The sequence below is a fragment of the Heliconius melpomene genome, chromosome 8 (assembly GCF_056956725.1).
Source record: "Heliconius melpomene rosina isolate 202511_hmr_F chromosome 8, ASM5695672v1, whole genome shotgun sequence".
Classification (NCBI taxonomy): domain Eukaryota; kingdom Metazoa; phylum Arthropoda; class Insecta; order Lepidoptera; family Nymphalidae; genus Heliconius; species Heliconius melpomene.
In genome coordinates this window covers 3,232,368-3,253,823 of record NC_140396.1, presented here as the reverse complement: position 1 = coordinate 3,253,823, position 21,456 = coordinate 3,232,368, and the positions used below count along the sequence as shown (strand labels likewise).

General features: G+C 33.6%; 1 protein-coding gene across 1 annotated transcript in view; it reads right to left on the bottom strand.

Moving 5' to 3' along the window:
* The window catches only part of amon (prohormone processing protease amontillado), a 52,555-nt gene that overhangs the window by 16,298 nt on the left and 14,801 nt on the right, over positions 1 to 21,456 (bottom strand). Inside the window, exons 2-6 of the mRNA XM_085189027.1 lie at positions 15,037 to 15,141; positions 13,910 to 14,144; positions 12,890 to 12,927; positions 10,316 to 10,392; positions 8,290 to 8,378 (exon numbers count right to left, since the gene is read on the bottom strand). Coding sequence (XP_085045153.1) covers positions 8,290 to 8,378; positions 10,316 to 10,392; positions 12,890 to 12,927; positions 13,910 to 14,144; positions 15,037 to 15,141 — 544 coding nt within the window. The remainder of the gene's footprint in view (positions 1 to 8,289; positions 8,379 to 10,315; positions 10,393 to 12,889; positions 12,928 to 13,909; positions 14,145 to 15,036; positions 15,142 to 21,456) is intronic.

The window sequence follows — 21,456 nt, the reverse complement described above, 5'->3', positions numbered from 1 at the left end:
ACTATTGCGTGCTACTGCGTACGTATAAGTTAAAAGAGTAGGTTATGTATGTATTGCCAAATGTAGATTACAGCAGAACACCGCGCACGTATTAAACTATATTATTGCAGCTTAGAATGCAATGAAAAGAAGCAATAAGTTTATACGTAATCTGCGAAGATTGTGCCGCCAGCAGAGGTGATTGTAAACATACCATGGTATTTATAATGGGCTACATCGTCGAAGCGACGAGTCTTCAACAACTGCAACCAAGTCTTCTTTTTCTTGGCATTAATCCCGGCGTATGTTGCCAGGGTCTGCCTTCCTGCTTAACCTACTCCGCTTTACACGATCTATAACGTCCTGAGTGGTCCAACCATTGGCACTCATGTCCTGCATCACGACATCCAAACACCGCATTCTTGGGCGTTCGGAGGTCTAGCTCCAGGGACAGGACAGACATAGCAAGGAACTTGCATCCGACATAGTTCCTACGCAGGCGCGCAACGTTGTCATAGCATCTTAGGACACGCTCTTGGAGCTTATCTGCTACGTCATGGACCCCAAGACTACCTCGAATGCGTCAGACCGCAGCATCTTCATTTCCGTGACGTGAAGCTCCTCAGCGTGCCGAGATAGTGCTGGCCAACATTCACTGCCTTATAATAGAACCAGTCAGATGATGCTCTTATATATCAGCCCGTTGAGCTTGGGTGGTATTCTGTGGTCACAGACCACACCAATAACCTCCTACCATTTGGCCCAGGCAGCGTTTATCCAACCACGGACATCGTGATCGATGCCTCCAGACTCATGCATAACAGATCCAAGGTACTTGAAACTTTTCCAACTTAACGGCTGGCTCAGGACCTATAAGGACAGTGCTCGAGTCCGGGCTCCCTCAGGCTATGTATTCCGTCTTCGACACATTTTGTTTAAGACCGCCGTTCTCAAGCGCACCCTTCCAGAGGTTCACTTTACGCTCCAGCAGTAGTTGCTTCTCTTCAATGAGTGTAATGTAATCGGCATACATCATCAGCCATAGAGGCTGGTCCTGAGCCGTGACAGTACACTACAATAAATAAGAACCAACTAAAAGCCGAGCCTTGGTGAACTAAAGGGTTTGGTGTCGCCAACAGCAGTCCTAACCATCGCGAATCGCAAAGCGGGATCGTGGTACATATCTCTGATAATCTCAATATAGGCCTCAGGGATCCCTTTGGATCGCAATGCCCTCCAAATACATTGACGAGGCACACAGTTAAAGGCCTCCTGCAAATCTAAAAAGGCCGCAAATCTAATGCAGAGCTCTTCTTTTTTTTCTTGTATGCCTCCATCAAAGTTCTGAGTAGTCTCTCCATTAAAGTACTGATTAAGTTTGTGGTAACGCCCAAGCCAAGCCAAGTGTTGTTGGAAAGCTTTCTAGTATCGATACTACAATAAAAATAATCAAAGCTAAAGATTTTGGTACAACACGCCATGAAACCGAGCAGGATAGAACTGTTTTTTTGACAAAGTACTATCAAAACTTCAATATCTTAAAATACAATGCTCGCTATTACATTATGTAAGTGAAAAAGATTTTAAAAATATATCTATATATTAAACGACACTAAATTTGTGGTGGAACGCCAGCTAAAGAAGAGCGCGAGCTGCGAGTGAACGAGGACGAACTGAGCGAGCGAGTTTTGCAAGACCTGTGACGTCACGCGAGTCGGTTACGGCCCGACGAAATCTCGCGTCGCGCGCTTACTTTAAAGGACAATATCTCAAAAACTAATAGACGTATCAAAATAATTCTTTCACAAGTATTTTTTGTTTTTAAAAGACAATACGATGAGCTAGAATTTAAAATTAGTGATTATTCTCCATTCAACGCCGCACTTAGTCTAGTCTAGGTAGACAAAGCAGGGAAATCAAAGTAAGTAATTAAAATACAATCATTCCCTCAAATGCGAATCGAACCGACAACCATCGCGTTAACATTTAAATAGCGGCATAAAATAGACTAAAACATAGACTAAAGTTCTTGACATATTATTCATAATGTTATAGCGTTATGTATTTTTTTGTAATACTTGAAAAATATATCTAATATAAAAATAATCCCATATGAAACGTGTTGTTTTTTTCAGCTTCACACTGTATCCCGCATAAAGCATAGTAGGCAGAAGGAACCTAGTGCTAAGTCACTCCGTTCCTTGTTTTCCGTCGAATTTTCGAAGCATTGAGTGTTGAGAGGTGGAATTCAACCAGATGAATGATGAATGGGACCAGAGGGAAGAAATGAGAGTATGACTAAGTAATAATTCATTTCTCCGATTGGGAGCCGAACCCACAACCTTGAACTCGTTAACAGGCTTATCATCATAAACCAGCAATTTTTTTATCTATACATGAAAAATCCATACCTATATTATAAATTCCAAAGTAACTCTGTCTGTCTGTCTTTTACGCAATCAGGGCCAAACCGCTAATTTAATTGTGATAAAATACTCATATAGAGATACTTGAGGGTCTCGGGATGAACATAGGATACTTTTTTTCCTCATATTTGTAATATTTTCAATATATACCCATATATTAAAATAATTATTAATTTGACATGTAATTTATTCCGCCATGTTAATAACAATCATCGCGTTTCTAAGCAACGATTTGCAAAGTTTGTTGTTATAAAACGTCACCCAAAATGAGCTTGCTTAACGCATCTGAAAATAATTTCATAAATATATTTAATAAATATTCGTATAGTTCAAGCGGGCGTAGCCGCGTTCGGGTCCACTAGTATTCTATAAATAGAAAAGAATTATGAATGGAACCTGTCACCTGAAACCTGTTGTAATCAATTAATATTACGTAGATAAGGCAGGCTTATAGAAGACGTCATCCTATAGATTTGCCATTAACCGATTAAACAATGAACGATGAATAGATAGATAGATAGATATATTTATATATAGTTATCTTATCCAAGTCTAAATATAGTATATACAGGAGTAATCTAGATAAGTTAAAATTAGATGTAAATTTTGATGATTTAATAAAATATACAATCATAATAATAATATAATATACCTCATAATAAAAGTAGGACCAAGGGTATACGATTAAATAAATGACGTTTCTACATTTATATAGTATTTCATTAAAATATAATATGTACATATTTGTTTTTTCTCGTTACCAGGGCGAGGAAATTAAAATATTATAATATTTCATTTCTCCGAGTGGGAATTGAACTCACGATCTTGACGCGTTTACACGCACGCTTGTTAATATTTTCATTTCCTTGCTCCTGGTAACGAAGCAAAGCGCGACGTTGGTTTCCGCCGCTTAACGCCTCAAGAATTCAGCGGAAAGTGGGGAACGTAAATATCTTAAGAGGGAACGGAGTGTTTTAACACTAGGTGTTTTAGTGTCCTGGTTTCCTCTGCCAGGTCAAAGAAAGAAGTAAATCAAAAAAAATATTAAAATATACTTCTGTTAATGTAATTTTCATGAGTAATTTAGTGATTCAAACTTATCAGGCTTCCTTTGAATAGACAAAAGCAAAACTATTGTACTTCGGAATCCACAACTAACTTTGCCATATAAATTGAATCAAGAAGAAGTTTCAGGTTCTCCTTCATTTCCAATGGAAATCAAGTAAAAGTTGTAATTGAAAATTATTATTGTTACGTACTAAAGCTATATTCAAACAAACAATTGTGAAAAACTATCAATTAATTATATTTCCATTTCTTCACTCTGGTGTCGAGGCAAAAGCGAGGCGTAGAGCTCCGCCACTCAACACGCAATGCCTCCAGAATTCGGCAGAAAGTGGGGAACGGAATGTCTCAATACTAGGTTCCCTCTGCCTACCCTGCTATGTGCGGGATACAGAGTGATTTTGATTCATTTATTTTAATTTTAAATTTCTAATAATATTGTGCCACTATGAGTTTCGCCAATCAACAGCGGAGAACAGAGAGTTTCACTACACCTCTAGATTTGACATTTGCCTGCACTGCTATATACATAAAAAATGCACACTTACTCCAACAAATCAAATGAAATAAAACTTAATTTTTACAAGATTCTATTCAAACGCAAGAATAAAGAGAATAAATATCCTCAATCTTCCACCACTAACTGAGCAAGCCGCAAAGCCGTCAGTGACGTAAATCCCAATCCACAATTCGACCGCAAATCTTCCACAGATTTAGCTTTTGTACACAAAATTGGTTTCCAATAAGATGAAAGATGACTGAGGCCGAGAGTGACAGGATAGGATTGCTCGTTCTTCAAATGAAAGGTTTTTTTATTTTTTCTTTGGATTCGTAATCTTTATCTAAGTGTTGTTGCAGAGGAAAAAGCTTAATTTCCATATTTTGACATTTCTGTTACAATACAGTCAGGTACAAGGGTGTGACTGTCACATGGGTCATCAACACGATGGGTCGTGCTCGTGGGTTCGATTCCCACTCGAGGAAATAAAATATTTAACATTTTCATTTGTTCGCTCTGGTGACTAGGTAAAGCGTTGCGTTAAGATCCGGAACTCTACACGCAATGTCTCCAGAATTTGGGCGGAAAGAAAGAAAACGAAGAAAAGTAGTGATTGTTCTATACTACTATAGGTTTTGCTACCCTTAAAGCTAGTGTTAGTGTCGATTATAAACATAAAAAATTCTTCCATCTTTAGATTCAAAAGTAAGAGAATAATAATTGTTATTTATAAACTTCCGACACGCAATCCTTTAAAAAGTAAACTAAGCTAGAAAAGAGCTGATAATTCTCAAACGGCTAAAATCTCTCTCGATGGAAATTGGGTTCATCCTTTTACGAGCTATGATACCCCACACAGCCACGAATCATTGAGTCCTTAAAGAAATGAAGATTTGAACACATAACTGTTAAATATCTAAAAAATCACATTTAAATATTTATTTCTCACATTCACATAAAATTACATAGTTCCATAAAATATGCAGATATGTAGTTCCATGTAAAATATCTATTTTTGTGCTATCTACCCTCTCAAGTGACGTGACTACGTTGATTAATTTACCGCCTACGAACCCATTTGTAGTATTAAACCATTGCATATATCATTTGAATATATTTTAGATGTATGTACCTACACAGTTTATTTATACACTTTGTGAGGAAAATAAAGGAAAATAAAATTTATATAATAAATATTAATAGTGTTTATGTTATTAGATATACTATAATTGTGTAAATAATTCCGGCGCGCTCTCAATAAAAATGAGGAATAAAAATCTTTTTTATTTTAACTTTCAAAACATAATATTAGTAGTGATATTTAACTGTAAACGCATCTGGTTGTGGCTCCCCCAATTCGAGGATATATTTTTGTATCTGGGTTCCAGTGACGAGGCAAAGCGCGGCGTAGAGTTCCGCCACTCAACACGCAATGCCTCCAGAATTCAGCAGAATATGGGAAACAGAATGTCTTAACACTAGGTTCCCTCTGCCCACTCTGTGTGCGGGATACAGCGTGAAGCTGATTTATTTATTTTTTTCTTACATAATTATGATTCCATAATGAATTATGAATACACATTAAATAAAAACCTTGGCTAGTATAAACAACTTTGTGAGGTGAGCATGCATATAACATGAGACTATTTACTAAATGCTAAACTATCATTTTATATTCATTGAATAATCTTAATCTGAATAATATAACACAAAAAAGAAAAAAAGCTTTTAAATAGAATAGTTTTTTTTTTCATAACATTATTTAATCTACATATATGTATACATATTTTTCCTCGATCAGTATTTAATAATCTATACACAGAATGCGTCGAGCTCAGTGGCGTGCCATTGGAGAGGCCTTTGTCCAGCAGTGGACGAAGACAGGCTGATGATGATGATGATAATGAGGCAGGCTTCGTGACGTGCCGTAACATAGTTACAGGAGTCTGTGTTTTTAGACAAGGTTTTCTGATATGAATAAAAGGCTATTTTGTCATCAAATGAGCGACAGACAATCCAAAAGCCTATACTAATAGGAGTAGAAAACTGTAATTGACCAAATTTGTTCGTGGGTAGTAAGACAGTAATAAAACTTGATCTCTCGATACACTTGATCTCCCCCAAAAATCTCCACCGAGGTTCTGCGCTGCCTGCATTTCAGCGGAATCTCGCACATTTGAGCATATCTTTGAACCACCTGGTGGAAGGCCTGCCACGGTCTTTCATCTAGAAAAAGTCCGGTCTGTAAATAGTTTTAACCTACCCAAAATGTTTAGGAGATTTATCGTAACAATATACCTACTATTTCTTATGTCATCCTATTTGAAATATTTCACCCTCCTCAAATTACGGAACCCTTTCGTACCATTTAAGGTAGACGTGAACTACGTGTATGTAAATATTTATGCGTGTGGGAGTTTGTTACGATTTCCCACTGCTTTGCATAAAGGTAGCGAAATTTGAGATGGAATTTCCTTTTGTATATTTCACAAAATTTATACGTTAAAATATTTTTTGTAAAAATATTTAGTTTTAGCAATATTATTATATTATATATGTAAATTTGCAAAAAAATTACAATTGTGTAAAAATTTTAATTTTTCATAAATATTCAAATCTCATCTTGCCAAAGTGTTTATAGCTCATAAAATACTAATTCGATTTTAATGAAACACAGCTAAGAACTACTGCAAAAAACAAAAATTTTCCATTAAAAAAAACCGCACGAAAATCGTCTCAATCGTTTATTCAGGAGCTACAGTGCCACAAACAGACACGTAAACTTATTCGTATAGAAGGTTAAAAATAAAGAATTGGTGATATATATATATATATAGAAAAAAATCCAATAGGTGGAAAAAAATGCAACTAAATGAAATCCTTATCATTGACGTATCTAGATTATATCTGCTAAAGCAAACATATCAAACAACTACGAGTACGTGACTCGTATCCTTGATTTTTGTAGTGTTAATCTATACTTATTCATAGGGCGAAACGAATTTTACCTAATACCTACCTAATTTAACTTTTAATTATTGTCTAAAGTCTTTTATTTTATTTTTTTACCTGTCGAGACTAATCGTAGAGGGGCACAGGCGTGTGGCTGTAAACGCCACAGGCTGTGGGTTCCATTCCCGCTCGTGGAAATGAAATATTTAATACAGTCATTTCCTCCCTTTGCTAAGAGACAAAATGCGGGTGCAGTTCTACCATTCAACACGCAATGCCTCCAGAATTCGCCGGTAAGTGGAGAACGGAATTGTCTTAATGAGAACGGTGTGACTAACACTAGGTTCCCAAGTTCCCTCTGGCTACCCTGCTTTGTACGGGATATAGCGTGAAGCTAAAAAAGTCTTCCAGTTTTTAAATATTTGACAGACTGAAAGAAATTTCACGTTTTCAATTATTTTAAATAATAAGCATTACAGAAAATCGGATAGAGATACAAATTCAAATATATAGAAAGATAAATTGTAAAATCCTACGAATATTATATTAATGTTAGCTAAACGTAAAGCATTTTTCATATTATAATTATTATTCCAAAAAAAAATAAGTATTAATCACACGACCCACTAGAGCACAAATAATTTCACTCTGACAGCAAGCCTCATATAGGACTGTGGGGGGATCTCATCTTATGTAACCCGCACGCACCCAAATACCAAGCTGGGGAAGTAAATGACGTATGTTTATTACTATGCTTTGTTATATAAATGGTGCCAACTTTATGAGTAATATGGAACAGATTTACATATGTATATGTAAACTATGTTATAATTAAAACTGATTTTCTTTGGGAACTAGATAAACAGGCCGTCATGGCGCAACGGCACAAGGGTGTGACTGTAACGCGACGGTTGTGAGTTCGATTCCCACTCGAGGAAGTGAAATATTTATTTACGTTTATATTTCCATTTCTTCGCTCTGGTGTCGAGGCAAAGCGCGGTGTTGATTGGCCCCTCAACTCGCAAAGCGTCCAAAATTCGATAGAAAGTGAGGAACGGAGTGTCTTAACACTAGGTTCCTTCTGCCTACCAAAAAAAAAACAGTATTTTTAAGGATTTGATCGAGGGAAAAATATCCAATTATTACAAATTTACATAAATTACCTTCTTAATTTTCACACATAACATGTATCATTTCAAGTAGGTAGTCAAAGTTTATATACAAATATAGCTATCAAGCTACTTTAAAACTAGCAGCGTATTAAATAAGATGTATATTATATTAATATAAAATTAGTAATATCTATGTAAATACTCGACATATAAAAATAAGCTAAGAAAATATTAAATATAAACAATTTTGACTTACCAGCTACTTTAGAGTGGTAGGCGACGCCAACCCCGCACACTCCGTTGTCGCGGGCGGCGGCCACTTCGCCCGCGCATCTAGTGCCATGACTATGGTAAAAGACAAAAACAAATTAATATTTGATCATTTAATATCTTAATAAATATTCGAATTGTAACCTGCCTATATAAAGTCTCGTTGTTGCCAAGAATTTCGGGAAATCGTAACTTACTCCTCTAAATTATTTAAGGTCTACGGTCCAATAATTTCGACTATGCAATGCATGTCAATCAATCGGTAACGAAATAATTTTTATACTCTCATTCTCTACTAACAAAGATAGCCGTTTCCTCGTTCTGACAACGAGGCAAAGCGCAGCGTTCAGTTCTGCCGCTCAACACGTAACGCCTCCATAATTCAACAGAAAATGAGAAAGGAAAGTGTCTTAATGGGAACGTTCCCTCTACCTACCCTGCTATACGCAGGATACAATGTAAAGCTATACAAAATTATAAAAATTAATTCAATTCAAATAATTAATGATTAAAAATTAAATTGAAATAATAACAATTATGGGAAAAATAAGAGTCACAAATAAACCAATATTTAGGTGGTAACTCTATAATTGTTAAAGTATGAATAGAGATTAGAAAGTAATTTTACTGAAACTTTGCCCAAACAAAATTCTAATTAAGGTAGCGAAGTTAGAATTAAAGACAAACTAAGTGGGGAATTATAGAAATTCTCGAGCGTAGCAATTGAAATGCCTTTTATAAAACTTTATTCAATATTCATTTCTATTTGAAGATATTTTTGCTATAAAAAAGACCTGAGTCGTTCTAGTTCTTACTTCTAATGTCTATACCTATTTAGCAAGAAAATTGAAAGTTGGATTCCTATCCTTAAATAAGATTTGTCAAAAATTACGTCGTTCAGATAACAATGGCCCCGTACAATGAATAATTTTAATGTTAAGTTAAAAATAACTAGAAACATCTGATGCTTATCTCGATACTCTATGCTCTAAAATCAGCATAGCAAGGTAGGCAGAGGGAATCTAGTGTAAAGACACTCCGCTCTCAATTTCCACCGAATTCTAGAGGAACTCAATACCGCACTTATACCTCGACACAAGAACGAAAAAATTAAGAGCGGAATCGAACCCACAATCTATCGCGCTTACAGGCACACGCTCATGCTTCTGCGCTACGACTGGCGCATCTATGTTATACATAAAAACTATCATTAAGTCAACGTTATAATAAAAATTAATCCGCCTTTACAATACGAACCTTAATGATTTTATGAAAACTGAATTTTCCGTTATATAAATGAACAAATAATTGCTGTTGAAATTCTTATCCCTCCCACGATTTAACGAGCTACGAGTCAATATAAACAATTAAGACATTTAAACGTGAGCAATATCGTAAATGGACAATAAAATTTTATTTATTTCGTATTGTTTCCTACTGAATAAATAGAAACGTTCATAAAATTATTCGATATATTATATAGTGGGTATTTAATAAAGCGAATTTCTAGAATTTTCTTGACGCATATTTTCCTTTTATTCATTTCCCTTTTAATATTTCGAGTGGGAATCGATCCCACAACCTGTCGCGCTTACCGTCACACGGAGTATAATTATTCTGGTAAATGTATCATGCTGATATATTTCATTTTTATGAAATGATTTTACAACTTGATTAAACGAAGTCGATGTTAAGCTTATTTAACTTTTTTTGATTAATTATTCTAATTTGCAAAGGGAAACTTCAAACAACCTTTGACGTTTCATAAATCAACAAAAAAAGTTTGTTTTACATACAAATTTATTTTTTGTATGTTATTAATCGGTGGTTGTAATAAAAAAGAAGATAGAAAAAGCTTTTAAAAATACATCTTTCGTTTTCAAATGCTTTCAAATGTTGAAAACCAGTATTATTTTTTGTTCCTAAGTTTTACTTAAAGAAAAAAACTGAGAAGAAAAAAGTGGAAATAGAAGTCTGAAGTCGAAATAGAAACATTTTATAAAAGCTCTTACCTGTTAAACCAATCATCCGTATATCGTGGATATGGAAACGGATCGTTGCTGCTGAAATCATATGATGCTTCAGCATTCTGTAACAAGATACATCTTTTGAAAAGGTCCATAAATATAAATTTTGTATTTTGTATTGGGTTTCATAATAAAATATACATATGTAAAACGTAAGAGAAAAATAATAGATATAAATAAATTATATTAGATAGGATGAATAAGATCTTATAAAATACGTAATTAATCTTTATTTTTATATAAAATATAAGTTCTATGCATACATTAAAATAGTATACCTAAATATGGTATTCGAGATTGAAGAATGAAGATTGATGTGTTTTCCCGCCTTTTTCATTTCCTCGCGTCACATTGACAGCTCGCGAAAGAAATGGCGTTCATATTTTCAGCTTCAACTTTAATTTTTTTATTTTTTTATTTTGTAACTATTATACCTATTTTATTACATTATACACCGATTAATATACAATATAAAATCTCGATATAAAATATAAAGGAAATAGTTTCAAAAGTTTCATTTCTTTCACTTAAAAAATACCCAGACCAGATAAGATTTTATATTAAAAAAAAATATATACTTAATAACATAATTATAAGAAATAGAAGTTAAAAATAAATAACATTCATCCTTAAATATAACTCACATTAAAAGGTTTATTTTATTTATTTTTTTTAATATTATAACGTAAATATAATTAAATACTTAAAAAAGATTAATCATAAATTTAAATTTGTAAGCCAAATTACGTTGTTATCTTATCTTTGATGTTCTACCCCGTTGGGAAAACACGTATTACGTGAAATTCAATGATCCGTCTAAATAATGTAAACTCGTGTTTCGCGAAATTAGGATGTCACAAATTTTATTTTGTTCAGAGCTTTTCGTCTGTCATTTTGAATTCTGTTAGTCACAGAGTTTAAATATAATGTCTCTTAAATAGAAATTATAGCATTATAAACACGTACAGAACGTTATGTACAATTACACTTATTACAATTATTTAATATTTTGTAAAAAAAAACGTTTTTACACACCTATATAGATTGTTTCATTTTGAAATCAACCGAAATTAAATTTTCCACTGTATTAAATTGCTATGAATCAACATTAAAAAACAAACGGAAAATGTATTTAACACAATTACGCAATTTTCGCATTTTGCAAGAGAAAAAATAAAGATAGAGATGCATAATTTGGGTTACACTCTTGAAACTCAGAATTTTACCTAACCAAATTTGCAGAAACATTGTAGAAATGTTTTTTAAGGATGAGATCAGACGTTTCATTGAAATAGGTACACTTAAATTAAAATTGGTGTTGAACTTTTATATATAATCCTTAGCACTAAGGATAATCCTATAGCCTCTTCTTTTATTAAAATGAATAAAACTTTTTTAAACTTTTTTTTTTACTTTAGAAGAGAGAAGTTAGTCTTAAGACACTCCGATCTTTACTACTCTCCACCCTATTTTCGAGACATCATATTGCCATAATATATATTATTAAAAATCAAAAAATAAATGGCGAAATCAAACCTGCGCTTTGTCTACCAGTGCGAGGATCTAACTCAGAACCATCGCGCTTACAGTTAAATAATTTCCCACTGCGTTATCACAGTTTTAGTATTTTTCTTAGCCCCAATTAAGAGGGATTCTCATTTAAAATTCAAAAGAACAATAATCAGAGATAATATAGAGAGATTTACCTGTGGATGTAAAGGTAAACACAAATATTATACAAGTCGCAAAATGTCAAATGAATAATTCATAATATTTTTGTTATCGTAAATAACTTCTTGAGGAAAACGAAAATTAAAAACAACAAAGCTTCGTTTTAAATACATATGTTTGTTGTTTTTATATGTTAAAGAGATAAAAATAATAATATTTATTATGTATATAAAGTATTTTAACATATAATTTATCTTCTCGGTATTAATAATAAACTTTAGAAAAATATATCGAGGAAAATTCGAATATGGATAGCATAATCCGTTTTCCTTACCTATTTGAGATTGAATGGAGTAAAGATTTTTCCGGGTAAAGCTAAAAATATTCTCGTACAAGAATAAGGCAGACGAACTCAATGTCGCCCTTTATTAAATAAGAACGAACATCTACAGGCGTAGAAGATAATGTAATTGGAATAAATATAATAATAGAGATAGCTTGTGAGTTCAGAATTAAATATTTAATATTTTATTTTTTTTCTCTCTGGGTGTTGAGGCGTTGTATTGTGTTCCGCAACTCAACACGCAATGCCTCTAGCATTCGGAAATTCGGAGAGCGGAGTGTTTTAGCACTATATTAACTCTGCCTATATATAGCATAAACCTAAATATATATATCTATATTTTTTTACAGTGGAAACCAATTATAATAATAAAATAAAGTAATATCATTGTTTTTAAAATAAACATACATACTTTTTTCTTATTTTTCACCTCAATATAGCCTTCCTTCCATTTAAGATCTATATTTTTTTTTTTTTCCAAAATGGGATTTGAACCCAAAAATATTTAGAAACGTTCAAATTTACTATATAATAAATATACTTACATAATTGTACTTCAAATCAGGATGCATGTAGTCTACACCTGTAAAAAAACATAACATAAAATGCATCTGCGAAAAGTACTCAGTGACTGACAGATATTATATGGCCAATGCTATTGGCCGTAGGGGAGCAGTAACAGAGAAAGAAAGAGAAATAGAGTTTACGTTTTATATTTTTTAAGATTCTCACGTATAGCAGAGTAGGCAGAGGGAACCTGGGAACCTAATGTTAAGACACTCCATGCCTATTAAGACATTTAACTCAACGTAAGTTCAATCAAACGATTTGCGAGCTTTAACTCATACCTATATAAAAAAAAAATATGTCATCTTCATGTTAGGAGATGTTTACATATTTATATACGTAATACAAAGTAAAAATTATAATAAGAATTTAATTTATTAGAGAAATATATTGATTTCTATCATTGAAATGGAACTCTTCAATCTATATTAGTACTGTCTGAGGAGTCCTTCGAAAATATATTTTTGAAAGTGAAATTAATTTTCTAACTTCTATTTACTTAAAGCTTAAACTGAAACAAGACAAATGGTCTTAACGTTAATAATTTAAGAGCTAGTACAGAGTGCTCAGACGGTGTCAGTCCTAGACGAAGAAAGGGCAAGTCGTATCGAATATCTTAAGAAATATTGAAGATTCTTGTGTACTTGAAGTATTAAATGCTATTTATAATAATATATTTTAATTTTAGTTACTTGTTTGTTAAAAATATTTATTTGGTAAACACAAAAGCTAATAACAATCGGCCTCAACGTCGTTACCTTGATATCTTTAGGTACAAGAAATATAAGATAAGACTATATTTTTCTAGGTTTGATTGCCGTGGTAAACGCTTTCCCTCTTTCTTTATAATTTATTTTAAAAAACATTCAAAAACAAATAAAAATCAAACAAAATTTAAGCTGAGCTACGTGTTGAGTGGCGTAACTCAACGCCACGCACGTATTTGCTTTTATATGCTATACAAGTACAGTATAGTTATTTATCAATTATTAACTTACCATCGTCCATGATCGCGGTGGTCACATTCACACCTGTATACCCCTGAGCCCAAGCCGCTTCCACATTCAGGTCCAATTTGGGTTTTCCCCCATTCTGCCCAGTATTCTTCAAGTACCATTGTAGCGGAAAATAGGGATCTCGAGGTTCAGCAGCTGGTGCGGTTTCAGGTAAACGGAGAGGACGGAACCCTCGCTTGACTCGTTTGAAACCAGTTTGTTGTACTGCAGTGTGGACCTGATGATTAAAAAAAAATACAGTCGAATTGATAACCTTTTCTTACAGAAGTCGGTTAAAAAAAATATAATAACTAAAGTTTGTAGATCAGTATGAGGTGAATTTTTATTGCCCTACGTTTTTAAAAGTCAAATGTCAATAACATTACTGGGTTTGAATAAAATTGTAACAAACTCCGTTTTTTTAACTAATAATAGTCTCGGTAAAATTATTGTTTAGTATTAAACAATCGCGGAAATGAATAATTATTAATTTATATTTACATTCCTTCGCTCTGGCACCCAGGCAAAAATTTAGCGTTGTGTTCCGCTACTCAACCCGCAATGCCTCGAAATATTCGGCCGAAAGTGGGGAATAGAGTGTTTTAACACTAGATTCCCTCTACCTCCTTTGCGCGGGATACAGCCTGAGGCTGACTTATAACAATGTTTCTTATAACATTAACAATTCTAATTTACAGAGGGGTCTGTGCTAACCACGTTCTCTTGGGTTATATGAATCCCTACTGCTATGTCTATTGCGTATTACTTTTTAATGAAAATAATAAAGGTTTTCTTGTGTTTTTCTTATGAATCATAATTATAATAAATTAAAAAATTATATTTCAATTAGAGGCCTGCGTAACACGTGTGGCTGTAAACGTGACTAGTTGTGGGTTCGATTCCCAATCGAGGAAATGAATCTTTAATCTTTCTTCATTCTGGTCTGGAGGCAAAGCACAGCATTATGTTCTGCCACACGCAATGCCACCAGAATGTAAGATAGTGGTAAGCGGAATGTCTTAACACTAGGCACTCTCTGTTTACCCTGCCACATGTGGGATACATCATGAAACTAAAAAAAAAGGATCTTTGACAATACACCACTTCCCTAGAATATAAAAAAAACTTACCAGAGGATGTCGTTTCAGAAGGCGAGTATGAGCTATGGATCGGCGGGGTCGTGCGTGCGGTAGGCCACGATGAGCAAAATGCCAGTCCATGTCAGAGCTTAGCACCTGGTAATACATGAAATTATTAATAACAAGAAAATAATATTAGAGGCCACAGAAAGGATTCCCACTTGGGCCAATGAACTATTTCTTAGTTCTGGCGTCGGGGCAAAGCGCGATGTTAAGCTCCGCCACTCAACACGCAAAGAAGCAAGTGAAGTGTTTTAACACTAGGCTCCCTCTGCCTACCCTACATGCAGGATACAGAGTGAAGCTAAAACTAAAAAAAATACTAATAAGTAGAAGATTTTAATCATAAAAAATGTAACCATATAAGGATTTTACCTTATTATATGAATATAGGGTACCAGGTATGCGATTCCATATGAACATTATACATAAGTTCAAGTTAAATCCAGAAAGTAACAGATAAACATTCATCGGTTGTAATTATACAAAAATTAGGTAAACAGAAAGAACTCTAACATTTTTATTTAATAAAATATTCCTGCATAATCTAAATAACAAATTCAGAATTCCCTACGCTTGCCCTTTATAATGTCATTGCAACACTTAGGGTAGCGTGATATAGGCTTAATCTCCAAATATTGAAAATGAAATATTTAATATTTTCATTCCTCGCTCTGGCAACGGGGCAGAACGCGGCGTTGAGTTATGCCACTCACCATGCAATTTTGACATTTCTAGATTTAGGCGGAAAGTGGGGAGCGGACTATCTTAACGGAACGATGGGTTGAGTGGAAATTCTTAGTTAGTTACAAAAAGCTATCTTGAGAATTATTTTTGCTCAAATAAAAAACCCACTTGTTAATGAAAGTTCAGAACCTCCATTCTTCTTTAGATAAGTTTAAAAACCAATCCTATAAAAGTTAGCTCGGGAAGCAACAACAAGAGCTGAGTAAACTTAATTTTCCTTATAAAAGCTAGAGATACTTTGCACGTGTTGCCTTTCTAAATATATATTTCTAGAGTTTATAACATATGTTTTTCGAGTGTATGACGTTACTGTAACATAGTTAATTTATTATGTTAATAGAGATTAAACCCCTCCCCCCCCCCCCCTCTACGTAGCAAGGTAGGCAGGGGGAGCCTAGATTTAAGACACTCCGCTGCCCAATTTCCGCCAAATTCTGCAGACTTTGCTTGTTAAGTGGCGGAACTCTACACCGCGTTTAGCCTCGACACCAGAGAAATATTAATACAAAATATTAATAATTTCATTTGCTCAGTGGGAATTGAACCCACAACCTGTCGCATTTACAGCGACACAGAAATTTTACACAATTAATTTATACCATTCAGATCTTAGCGTAGAACGCAACGTTTTCTATCACGTATCTTATATTATTTATTAAACATATATATTTAAAATGCGATTAGTTACAGACATTAGAACAAATAAACTTTATGTTATAGATTCATGCTATAATAATATACCATTGAGACACTACCGTTCTGTTATTGTCTGCTCTACCTCAATAAATAAAGCTTTGTTACCAGCATTTCACTAGGAAATCTAAAACACACGTTATCAGTGTAGATACATAAACACGAGCCCATAAGCAGAAGATTAGAAAGACCATAGAAAAGCTTCGAAGCTTTACTGCTTTCAATCGTGTACAAATATAAAACGCCGTATACTTCCTATTTACTCCAATTTATTAGTTCCACTCAACGACTGAATATACAACTGGCGCAAATGAAAGAGAACTTTATTACCAGGCAGTAAAGTCCAAGTAGCTATTAAGTTTATGGCTGCGCGGTGACCATGAAGGCGCTTAGCACTTTTTCAGCTTCACGCTGTTCCCCGCATGTGTGGGGAGCCTAGTGCTAAAACACTCCCATCCCCATTTTCCACTGAATTCTGGAGGCATTGTGTGTTGAATGGAGGAACTAAATGCAGCGGCTTTCCTAGATATCAGAGCGAAGAAATGATAATATTAACTATTTAATTTTTTCGAGTAGGAATCGAACCCTGGTTTGCTTAAACGGTTGTGCGCCTGCGCCACGACTGGCCTCTGCTCTACCGAAAATGTTATTTTGACGAATATTTTTACACGAGCAGAATACAAAATTGCCACTTGAAGGCCTAAGCTGGAGGATTTGGAGCGTCCTTTGGACGAAATGGTGATTAAGACAAATTGGTGTGAAAGTAATTACAATTTTATCTACAAGGGATTTGTGTAAGAAAATAAATGATAGTTCGTCTAGATTAATATTTTCTTTGTTTTATTAAGATTGATTTTTCTCCTAGTAGAATTTATCGTAGCGAACGCTTTTGCCAACTTACGTAAAAATTCCATTATTATTATCTTTTTTTTAATTTATTGTCATTTCACAATTTGGTAGAAACTATCCTAATCTATCCGGACGGAGTGGCGAGCATTGGGGGAGGCCTATGTCCAGCAGTGGACCTTAAAAGTCTGATGGATGCATGATCCTAATCTTACAAAATATCTAAAAATCGAAATAGTTTGTGGTGACGTCATAATTATTTTTTACATTATATATAATCTTCTACAAATCTACGTAAAGAGAAGACCACCTGAAGAAGATATATCAGAAATGTCACAATGAACCTGAACATTTCTGGGTCCAGAAAAAGAGAACGACCGAAGATGGGCACATATCATTAAGAGAGACAGGAACGCCGGCAACGTTTCCGCCCACGATGCATCCAGTCGAGCGAAGTGGAGACAAAGCACGAGGAAAGCAAACCTCACCATCAGATGACACTAATCATGCACAGGAGAGAGAGAGAGAGAGAATCTACAAAATTATACACCCACCTTGATACATGAGAAGCGTAACATAAAAAATATCTGTGTCATACATAAAATACACGTGTAAAAAATTGAGTAAACATAATAAAAAAAAAGAATTAATATTTTTAACCTGTACAATGCTAAAAGTTATTTTGCAAACAACAAAAGGCCAAAGGGCATCCGGTCTCTCTGGTATTTTATACGGAGTTGTTTTTAAAACAAACTAATATTATCCTACATAAAATAAAATGTAAATAGCGGATGTTGTCCTATAGATAAAGAATTATTTGTTTTTTCAGCTTCATCAGCTGGGTATTCAGAGGAAACGTAGTGTTAAGACACTTTCCATTTTCAGCGGAATTTTCGAAGCATTGCGCCTCGTTTTGCTATATTAACAGAGCGAAGAAATGAAAATATTAATAAATAATAATACATTTTCTCGAACTAGCTTTATTTATGTTATATTTTAGCTTTTTTTCATTGGTATTGTAATATTTAAAGAGCTTAAAAAAAATGAGTAAATACTTTTCAATTTTAAACGAGTTTCCTTACGTTTACAAAAACGCGAATCTACAAAGCTTCGTGAATAAAAACTCGAGTTGGCAAAGCGCACTTCTATATAGTAGAGTGTACGGAAGCTGCTGAGATAATGAGAAAGTACTGGATATTGGAAAACATCGTTTTTAAGAAATAAGGCTAGGATGGAATCTTGAAATATATTTTACTTAAGATTTCATTTAAAATTGCGTCTTTTTAAATCTATGTTATTAAACATCTTCAGGCCGTTATCTTGGCGCAGAGGCACAAGCATGGGTCTTCAACGCGACGGTTGTGGGTTTGATCCCCACATGGTGGAATGAATTATTATTTATTATTATTTTCATTTTTTTCGCCCTGGCACCTAGGGTAAAGTCCGGCGCTGCCTCAATGAATGCCTCGAGAAAATCCCCGCAAAGTGGGAACGGAGTGTTTTAACCCTACCCTGCCTTTCCCCTCTTCTATAGTGGCAAGCAGTTGATATAAATATTATATATTTTTGTATTAATACATAGTTTCTTAGAGTCTTTAAAACTATCAAGTTAGAGTCAACTTATAAGCGGTGAAAATAGAAATCGACTTTAAAAAATGTATTTTGCAACTAGCAGTAAGTAGCCGTTTCCTTATATTTTTATTCCACTGTAAAAATGGACTTACATTTTATTTCAAAGATAAAATATTTGTTCAAACATAAAAGAAACATAATATCTTGCCTTATAAATGTAACAGTCTTAACTTGTTATTCTAAATGGGAAACTTCGATCGTTTGTTAACTTTGGACGTCTCGTTGCCAATCATTATGTAAATTGCTCTAGTTACTAAAAACAAGCTAAAAAAGATGGCTTGTTTATTTGAAATGAAATCATCATTTTTTATACGTACGTACGTAATAAGTACTGAACTGATTTAGATGAAACTTTACCAAAATATAGCTTATACATCAGATTAAGACATTTTCTATTTATAGTTTACCTAATATATAAGCTGAAGTGGGCAAAGCCGCATTGTGGCTGCTAGTGTTATTATATATTTATAAGCTCTTTAACTTCCTTACTTCTATCTAACCTTTTTATCTCATTTCTATTATAGTTTCCAGAGAATATCAGTAAAGTTAATTCCATTGTTTCCTAAAGTACAAACAACTTAATTATATGCCGTGAACAGAAAGGAAAAGCTATGAGAAAAATTATATTTTATATATAACCAACAAAAAGAAATAGATATTTCTAAGAGTGGACGCTACTGTGTTGCTATCGAGACTACCGACTCGTGACTCGTGACTTTTAACCGAGTTATTAATTTAAATTGAACTTTACATGGTAGAAGCTAGTTCAATATTTGTCTGTTATTTTTTTAAGTTAAAGTTCAAACTAATTTTTCGTTCAAACGATTATATTCTACCTTCTACCTACTTCTCTTGTAATACAAATTGAGATATTCTATTCAAGATACAAAGTGAGCCTTCTCGCAAAATCAACATTTTTGTACGGTTCAAAAAATGTATTCCTTTGAAACGGTTTTGAACTTTTAAATTAATAAATTCGACCATTTCTGTAATTGTTTATTAAATGTACATCTACATCAAGGAAAAGCCAATTAAATGGCTTTTCCTTGATGATGATTCATCACAACCGCCACGTTACGCGTTACGCGACAAACAGACAAACATACAAAAATTTTAAAAATCATTCTTTTGGGTTCTATTAGGTTAATAAAGGTTCCCAATAACATTTTTTTTTAAATATCGTCCAAGTACACCGACCCTCTTACGATTTTATTATAAGTATAGATAAAAGAATTTCCTAAAATAAATTGTGTAAAAGAAATTGTATTACAAATGAGACAACATTATTACTATGGGAATGTTGTTACCTAATTATTACGAAGAGAACACAAAGAGAACTACATTTTTCTAATTAACAGTACGAAATACGAGATAGACTTACTTATATACATCGTTTAACAAGATATATGACTATAATTACTTTTTCTACTATTTATTTTAGTATATTTCTTAAAGTTTGCAAAATTAACAAGGTAATAATAGTGTTAAAATACAATTTTATCCACTTCCCATAATTATATTTTAGAAACACTGTGCGTTGAGCAGGAGAATCTTACACACATGGAAATGATTAAATATAAAATATTTTTTAAAATCCCCAAATGGGGATGGAACCCGCAACCATTAAAGGTACAATAAAACACTTATCTACGATGACACCAGTTCCTTTTCCGCTTTTACTAATTTGAAGCTTTTTCCCAATTTGTACATTTCACTTAGCAACGTAGGCGTTGTAAAAGCTTCATTCCAGCCAATATTGTATTCACGTTCAAATTCTTTTAGAAAAGCTTTATGTTTTATGGACTACGGAAAAGAGAAAAAAAATCGGAGCATTTTTCCAAAGGGCATTCCAGGGTCCAATGGAATGTACATACTTTATATATATAATATACATTTTGATAAATATATAGATATCTTCAATAACGATATACTTTCGATGTGTTTTATTTGTTTTTGTATTGACTGTACAGTATTTATTTTCAATAGATTATTAAAAATAATTTCAATTATTAAATAAAATTCTTAAGTGATAAAATTGCGTTTTAAGTGACAAAACTTAACACACGCGCTTTGCCTCATTAACAGAGTGAGGAAATGATAATAATAAATTCCTCGAGAGGGAATCGAACCCACAATCGTCTCGTTTACTGCACGCTTGTGCACCTATAACAAGACAGCCTAATAATTACAAGTTCCAGAAATAGCTTACAGTAACGACTGACATCTGGCTAACAAGAGTTTCGTTGATGAGCTCTAATGTGACTGACATAACCGATATTTGCAGAAGTGCGGCCACATTCACTGCAAGTCAGCACTCCCCCAACATAATTTAAAAAAAAAACTAAAAAAAACTTACCACTATCATCGAGTTGCATAAGCTTAAAAGAAAATAATATTAATTCGGTTAAAGTCCCAAAGCTTTATCGTCACTCCTTATAATATTTGATAAAAGATATTTACAAAAGATATTTCATCATTTACCAAAAATATCAT